At 41.6% G+C, this 9,017-nt stretch overlaps 1 protein-coding gene across 1 annotated transcript in view; it reads right to left on the reverse strand.

Annotated features, from left to right (window-relative positions):
* Positions 1-9,017, reverse strand: part of cntn5 (contactin 5) — a 918,586-nt gene that overhangs the window by 169,424 nt on the left and 740,145 nt on the right. The window contains exon 12 of the mRNA XM_034168485.1: positions 4,609-4,753. Coding sequence (XP_034024376.1) covers positions 4,609-4,753 — 145 coding nt within the window. The remainder of the gene's footprint in view (positions 1-4,608; positions 4,754-9,017) is intronic.

A 9,017-nucleotide genomic window follows, 5' to 3' on the forward strand; every position in this document is an offset into this window, starting at 1 on the left:
GCTGTGTCGCGAACCCGGATTCTAAACCCAGATTGGAATTTTTCAAGGATGTGATTGTCTTCTAAAAATGATTGTAACTGTAAAAAGACAACCTTTTCTAAAACCTTACACGGAAATGGCAGATGAGACACAGGTCTAAAACTGGATAAAATTGACGAGTCCAGGTGAGGTTTTGTAAGAATAGGTCAAACCACAGCATGTTTAAAAGCAGCTGGAACAGACCCTGATCTAAGACAAGCGTCGATAAAAATTAGGAGATCCACCCCAACAGTATTAAAAATCTCCTTCAGCACCTTAGCTGGAACAACATATGAAGGCCACTTGCAGGTTTGATGTGTTTCACAACTTCAGCAAGAGATGCAAAAGAAATGGGCTCAAACTGCTCGAGCACAGCAGAATGTGCACGAGGAGCAGACAACTCAACATTACAGTTCTGATCAGCGTTCTGTCTGACTGATATCAAAAACAGGGGAGTCACTGATCAAATTACCCCTCATATACTCAACAAAAATATAAACACTTTTGGTTTTGCTCCCATTTTGTATGAGATGAACTCAAAGATCTAAAACTTTTTCCACATACGAGGTCTCTTAGATAATAAACCGACCCTTTTATTTTTTTTTTTAACTATATGGATTTGAATGACATGCGATTACACCAATCATGCTTGAAACCCTCGTGCGCATGCGTGAGTTTTTTCACGCGTGTCGGTGACGTCATTTCCCTGTGGGCAGGCCTTGAGTGAGATGTGGTCCCGCCCTCTCGGCTGAATTCCTTTGTTTCACACGCTGCTCGAGACGGCGCGCGTTGCTTTATCAAAATTTTTTCTGGACCTGTGAGGAATATCCGAGTGGAAACTATTCGAGAAATTAAGATGGTTTTCTGTGAAAAGTTTAACGGCTGATGAGAGATTATGGGGTGTTTCTGTCGGTGTAAGGACTTCCCACGGAGCGGGACGTCCTGCAGCGCTTCCAGGCGCTGTCGTCGGCCTGTTTCGATCTTAAAACATCCTAATTTAAGGCTTAATTCACCCAGGACATCGTGAGAGAACAGAGAAGATTCAGAAGAGGCCGGCATGAGGAATTTATGCGGACATTCCACTGTTTAAGGACATTTTTTTAATGAAAGACGTACGCGCAAATTCGCCGAGTCGTTTCCGTGATGACTCGGCAAATCTGTGTGCGCCGCGACAGGAAAAACACCTCCGTGTTGAAAACCATTTGTAGAATTCAGGCGGCTTTTAATGGCTTTCAACAAGTGAGTAACTGAGAAATTGTTTAACAGCTTGGGCATGTTCCAACTTGCCCGTTAAGATTTCCAACGGAGGTGTTTTTCCTGCCGCGACCCCCAGCGGTCGGGTCCAGCCCGACATGCGACTCTGCCCGCACGTTCTTTCATTACAAAATGACCGTTAACAATGGAATGTCCGAATAAACTCCTCATGCCGACTTCTTCTGAAAGTTCTCTGTTCTCTGACGACTTACTGCGTCAACAGAGCCTGAAATGTGGAAGTTTTCAACTTGAAACGGCGAGACGCTGCCGCCTCGAAGCGCAGATCGCCGTCAGGCGCCATGGACCGTCCTTAAAACGACACTACCAGACCAAAATCTCTCATCAGCCGTTAAAATTTTACCGAAAACCAGCTGAATTTATTGAACGGTGTCCACTCCGTTGTGCCTTACAGTTTTGAAAAAATTTTTATCAAACAAAGCAACAGTCTCTGAGCCATTCCTAAACAATGAAAAAAATCGACGAGCGGGTGGACGACTCCTCACTCAAAGACTGCCCACAGGCGAATGACGTAACCGACAGGCGTGAAAAAACTCTCGCATGCCCACGAGGGTTCAAGCATGTCTGATGTAATCACACGTGATTCAAATCCATATGGTTTTTGAAAAAATAATAAGGTCGGATACTTTTCTAATAGACCTCGTACACAATATCACCATTTCCCTCAAATATTGTTCACAAACCAGTTTAAATCTGTGATAGTGAGCACTTCTCCTTTGCTGAGATAATCCATCCCACCTCACAGGTGTGCCATATCAAGATGCTGATTAGACACCATGATTAGTGCACAGGTGTGCCTTAGACTGCCCACAATAAAAGGCCACTATGAAAGGTGCAGTTTTATCACACAGCACAATGCCACAGATGTCGCAAGATTTGAGGGAGCGTGCAATTGGCATGCTGACAGCAGGAATGTCAACCAGAGCTGTTGCTTGTGTATTGAATGTTCATGTCTCTACCATAAGCCGTCTTCAAAGGCGTTTCAGAGAATTTGGCAGTACATCCAACCAGCCTCACAACCGCAGACCACGTGTAACCACACCAGCCCAGGACCTCCACATCCAGCATGTTCACCTCCAAGATCGTCTGAGACCAGCCACTCGAACAGCTGCTGAAACAATCGGTTTGCATAACCAAAGAATTTCTGCACAAACTGTCAGAAACCGTCTCAGGGAAGCTCATCTGCATGCTTGTCGTCCTCATCGGGGTCTCGACCTGACTCCAGTTTGTCGTCGTAACCGACTTGAGTGGGCAAATGCTCACATTCGCTGGCTTTTGCCACGTTGGAGAGGTGTTCTCTTCAACTCTATGCGAAGGAGATGTGTTGCACTGCATGAGGCAAATGGTGGTCACACCAGATACTGACTGGTATCCCCCCCAATAAAACAAAACTGCACCTTTCAGAGTGGCCTTTATTGTGGACAGTCTAAGGCACACCTGTGCACTAATCATGGTGTCTAATCAGCATCTTGGTATGGCACACCTGTGAGGTGGGATGGATTATCTCAGGAAAGGAGAAGTGCTCACTATCACAGATTTAAACTGGTTTGTGAACAATATTTGAGGGAAATGGTGATATTGTGTATGTGGAAAAAGTTTTAGATCTTTGAGTTCATCTCATACAAAATGGGAGCAAAACCAAAAGTGTTGCGTTTATATTTTTGATTTCGCACTAAAATTGCTGTTAGAAAATCTCATATCAAAGCTATTTAATTAATCAGCAAACATCACATCAGAATTAAAACCATTTAAAAACAGTGTTATTGCCTTTATGCAGGTCTGACATTAGTTTCATACCATCCCACACAGATCTGAGATCAGATTCACTAAACTATGAATACTTGATTGAATACTATGAATACTGAATTCTATCCTCTCCATTGAGTTTTCACTGGAGAGGATAGCTAAGCTACTCAGCCACTCCTGCCGCGTGGAGCTCCTCAGGTATGTCTTGATCATTTTTAACTTGGAAAATAATCTCTCAGCTGATGCCACTGTCACCAGCAATGTAAAAAACAAGAGGAGCGGCCCCAAGGGCCCAGACCTGTCAGTGGGTTGCTGGCGCTGGCTACTGGCCATGCTGGAAAATCCCAAACTGTCAAATTTAGTCAGCTCTGCTTGCTTCTCTTTATTTTCTGTTCTTTCTTTTATTACTGTCAGATTTATGTTTGTAGGAAGACATTTTTCTGCAAGGTCTTTAATTTCACTAGTTGTCATAAATCTAGCTGTCATTGGTTGACATGGAGGCAGTGTATAGTTTACCCAGCATTCATCACTATGTAGCATCTCATGAAATACCCCAACAGACATTATGTTATTCTTTTAACTGAGTATTCTTTAGCCTATTATTCATTAAACAACACACAGTTTTGGAATATATTGTGCTTAACTATTTCACCAATTAGGAAATTGTGACAGAGAGACATTTGCATCAAGGCTATAAGGTAACAAATCAGCTGTGAAATGTGCATGGTGTGCACAGCATGCATAAAAGTATGATTCACTGTGATAATGTAAATTAGTCCAGACAAATTCACGGATCCCTGTATGTCTCTGGCCCCAGTGCGATGGTATGTGCTGCACTGTCTATCCCTATGCCATTAATTCATGTGGATAAACTGTTTTTGTGCTAGAAATGGGTTTACCAAAATCTTTGTCTAAAATAAAAGTGTAATATGTGAAGATGATATGAACTGCAGATCACTGAAAAATAAGTAAAAAAATGAAATCAGTCATTTCCAACTAGATGTTTTCTGTATTCACTCTAATGAGAAATGTCTGTAAGTATCCTTCATTGAATAAGAAGTGGCACATCAATCGATCGAGTATGGTAAGGTTACTAGTTTGCATCCAAATCTCAGAACTATAGAAACAGTATGAGACGTTTTGTTTTGATGTTGTTGCTGAGTGCCATCTAATTTCAACTGAATTTAAAAAACAAACAAAAAAAACAAAACAAAAAAACAAACAAACAAACAAACAAAAAAAACTGCAGAAAAACAATGCAGTGCTTCACCTCAAAATGAAATGATATTTTAACCGCTATGTCCTTCATGTGTTGTTCTTAACATGATTATTCAGGGCTTTGGTTTGCTTATAGTTTGACATTGTGAATTATGAAACTGCAACTGAGCCAGTGGACCACATGTCAAAATGTGTCTGTGTTGTTGAAGTGTCATTGAGCAAAATAGTAGCACCCCAGGGCTACCCCCAGCTGCGTAGAACAGTGGAATTTCCTTCACAGATCAATAACTCAATATTTTTTTCTCCTTTCTCTCATTCTGTTTAATATATCATACTAGTAAAGAGCTGCTGTACCTTTTACTTGGTAGTATGCGCCTGTCTCCTCTCTTCCATGTTATCCGTGGCTTGGGCGATGCTCTTGGTTTACATTCAAGTGAAACATCTTTTCCAAGTGTGGCGATGACTCGTACGGGATTGCGAACAAAGACAGGTGGCGATGCTGTATAAAAAAACAAACAAACAAAAAAAAAACAACAGAAAATAATGTCTTATAAAAGCTGTGACACTGATAGTTTGAGAGCATGTGTTAAAATCAACTTTGGAAAGAGAGTGATACACATTATATGCACAACTAGACCATTTCCTGTAGTGATTCACGGGCTCTAGATAGGGTAGTGTTTATAAAATAGGTAGCTGACATTTTTCAAAAGGTGGTAATAAATTATGCCGTTTGCAGGAAATTAAAATGAGAAAATTTCGTGAATAATGGAATTTATTATTTGGCAAATGTAGTTGATGTCATGTTTTGCAACTGGCAAGGTTGAGATATTTTCTTTGTTCAGAGCTTGTCTGGTTACCAGGGACTGATTAATGGTGATATCAATGTCCATTCTTCCCTGTTACCTAATATCCGTAATTTCTCCAAAAATAGGAATCCTACCAACTTGTCAATTTTGCTGCATACATTCTTGACCCAAAATACATAACCATACAAAACAGAAAATGTCAGCTCTCCCCAGTTTCTTCAGGATCAAAGCCATACACATGCACATACGCATGCATGCATATACGCACAAAGATGCCACTTGGCTTTTAATATATAGACAGTTGCTTAAACCATGCTCATTTATTCTGAAGCTGTATTTATTCAATGACATTTTTTGTGCAAATTCCACAATGAAAAAAGAAAAAAAGTGGGGTAGAATTTACTTTGTTGGTTACAACCTCCACTCATAAATTTGAGGTAAATTTAACTGGGTATATTCTCATTTTTGTTATTAAATGTGACATTGATATTATTAGCAAATTATCCTTCAAAGATCCAATAAAAAAGACCTTTTTGGAAGTCCCCATCATCTTGCAGCATATTTAATGTACAGTGATGCTTGCCATCCATTGACTCCAGGATCATTAAGCGTCTCTCCTCCCTTGCTCAAAAAAATTTGGACAAGGAAGTAAAAATTGAACCACCAATCTTTGAACCAGTGGGTAACCAGTGGTGGCACAAACAACCAAGCCACAGTAACCTAAAGCCAACCAGGATTTGAGGAAGATAAGTATAAACCTTGTTTGGCAAAACCAGATTACTACTGCCAATCTTACATTTCTTCAAGTAAATACCCAATATAAATGTAAGTGAGATGCAAGAACCAGGTGTTCGTGTACCGGAAGGGTTGGTGGTTTAAATCCCATTTGTGTATATTAATGTCCTTCATCAGAAGCAAGAGTCATCCCACGGTCCTCAGAAATCTGAAATCAACTGATGTCGAGGGATCACCCAAGCAGAGCCCTGCGTGGGACTAATTTCTTTGTCCTGCTCCCGTAACATGAGTCCCACCTGTTCCCAAAATGTGTATTTTCAGTCCTGCCCACACCTGCAAAACGCTGAGAATTTATGCCCGCACAGTAATAGACATGCATTGATTTTGTGTCTTCTCCCGTTTGTTTTGTTTCTTAAAGACGGCTTCACGTATGTGTGCCATATATGGGCATGCAGTGTTGCTCCTGTAAGGCCTGGTTCACACGGCAGGATAATTAGGCCGATATCGGACCCAATCTTCCCCTTTCGACAATCTTAAGCACGCCCTCACAATCGTGATGACGCTAAAGATAATCTTATCAGATATTCCTGTCGTGTGTGGTGTGTTAAGAGCGCTCTGATCTGCTCGGAAGGATGTCAGGAGCGCTCCCATCGCAAATCGGGGATATTCAACATGGATTTTTTTGGCCCGATATCGCAGCGTGTGTTCTGCCCTCCGACCACAAATGAGCACGCAGCCTGCTGAATGTGACGTGCAGCCAATCAGAAAGCAAGGTGATGGATGTATAGAGCTGAAAATAAAATCAAAACAGCTGTTTTTACTTACCAGAAAGTCCGGTGGTCGCGCTGTCCCCACTCCTTTAAAGAACACCTTTTCTTTTTCTTTTTGTATCATTTTTTCCATTTGGCTGAACACCGCACCAAATATATATGCTGGTTCCCTGCTCTGCACTTGACCAACAGACTTGACCAAACCATCTCAGCTTTGTCTCCAAACCATTCTACCTGTGATTAGGAAGGTTTGTTTATTCCTAATCCTGACTATGTGCATCCCATCCTCAATCCAATGAAAATCACAACATCTTCAACAGATGCCTCTGGTTGTTTTCTCAGCATCACTGCTTCAGGGCCATGCAATATAGGAGCAGGTCTTACTACAACCCCAATTCCAATGAAGTTGGGACGTTGTGTAAAATGTAAATAAAAACAGAATATGATTTGCAAATCCTCTTCAACCTATAGTCAACTGAATGCACCACAAAGACAAGATATTTAATGTACAAACTATAAACTTTATTGTTTTTGTGCAAATATTTGCTCATTTTTAAATGGATGCCTGCAACACATTTCAAAAAAGGTGGGACAGTGGTATGTTTACCACTGTGTTATATCACCTTTCCTTCTAACAACACTCAATAAGCGTTTAGGAACTGAGAAGACAGTAATTGTTGAAGCTTTGCAGGTGGAATTCTTTCCCATTCGTGCTTGATGTACAACTTCAGTAGTTCAACAGTCCAAGGTCTCTGTTGTTGTATTTTGCGCTTCATAATGCGCCACACATTTTCAATGGGCGACAGGTCTGGACTGCAGGCAGGCCAGTCTAGTACCCACACTCTTTTACTATGAAGCCACGCTGTTGTAACACTTGCAGAATGTGGCTTGGCATTGTCTTGCTGAAATAAGGAGGGACGTCCCTGAAAAAGACGTTGCTTGGAGGGCTGCATGTGTTGCTCCAAAACCTGGATGCACCTTTCAGCATTGATGGTGCCATCACAGATGTATAAGTTGCCCATGCCATGGTCACTAACACACCCCCATACCATCACAGATGCTGGCTTTTGAACTTTGCGCTGGTAACAATTTTGTATGGTCTTTTTCCTCTTTTGTCCAAAGGACACAACGTCCATTATTTCCCAAAACAATCTGAAATGTGGACTCATCAGTCCACAGCACACTTTTCCACTTTGCATCTGTCCATTTCAAATGAACTCGGCCCAGAGAAGGCGGCGGTGTTTCTGGATGTTGTTAATGTATGTCTTTTGCTTTGGATGGTAGAGTTTTAACTTGCACTTGTAGATGTATTGATGAACTGTGTTAACTGACAATGGTTTTCTGAAGTGTTCCTGAGCCTATGTTCCTGAGGTAAGATCCTTTACACAACGATGTTGGTTTTTAATGCAGTGCTGCCTGAAGGATTGAAGGTCACAGGCGTTCAATGTTGGTTTTCCGCCTTGCTGCTTATGTGTAGAAAGCTCTACAGATTCTCTGAATCTTCAGAAACAGAATCAGAATTGCCTTTATTGTCATTGTAATTTGCATTGCAACGAGATTTGAGTGCAACTCCAAAAGGTGCTTTTCCGAGGTGCGAGTAAATGTTAGCCAAATAGAAAATAGTAAAATACAATAAACAATAAATTATTCAAAATTATTCAAAGTATATGTACAACTAAATAAAATAAAATATGGACCAAGTAAAATGTAAAACGAGAATTATATACAACTGTGGGATAATATTGCACAGGAAATATTGCACATGGTTTACAGATATTGCACAAGAAACTTGAAAAGTGCAGATTAAAGGGGTTTGTTACTGTTCAGTGCAGTGATCGCTCTGGGGAGAAAGTTGTCCCTGAGTCTGTTTGTCCTAGTTTTGGTTGACCTATACCGTCGGCTGGAGGGTAGTAGGTCAAACAGGTGGTTGCTGGGGTGGGATGTGTCTTTGCTGATGCTGGCAGCTCTGCTGAGGTAGTGAGAACTGGCAATGTCGTTTGCCAGCTTGGTATCAGCTTGGGACTCTGGTGAGGGCGGTCGCATCTCCTCCTGTCTCCTCTATCTCTGCTCCAACCTTCAAAGTCCCTACTTCACCAGGCTGTGAATTCTTCAACTATGTATTTTGGATTAATCATGGAATTGATCAGCTGGTCTCTGAACGCTAATGACACCATTCTATCTACAAGAAGATCAGGGCTGGGGGACCCTGCATGCCCAGATGGAACTTACCCTGTGGGCTATGTTCTCGAAGCCTGGGAGACGTGGCAGGTCGCATGCTTTGCGCCATTCTCTGTGGAGGACGTTGAGGATTTATTCATATTTGGTTTCATAGTAGGAGGGCTGGTACTTATTGGCTTATGTGCTGCCCGGAAGATTGGCAAGACGGCTGCCGCCAAAACCACGACCCCTTGCTTGTCCGTCATGATTAATGAGTTTGGCAAGGCAATGCATT

The sequence above is a fragment of the Thalassophryne amazonica genome, chromosome 4, assembly GCF_902500255.1.
Source record: "Thalassophryne amazonica chromosome 4, fThaAma1.1, whole genome shotgun sequence".
NCBI lineage: Eukaryota > Metazoa > Chordata > Actinopteri > Batrachoidiformes > Batrachoididae > Thalassophryne > Thalassophryne amazonica.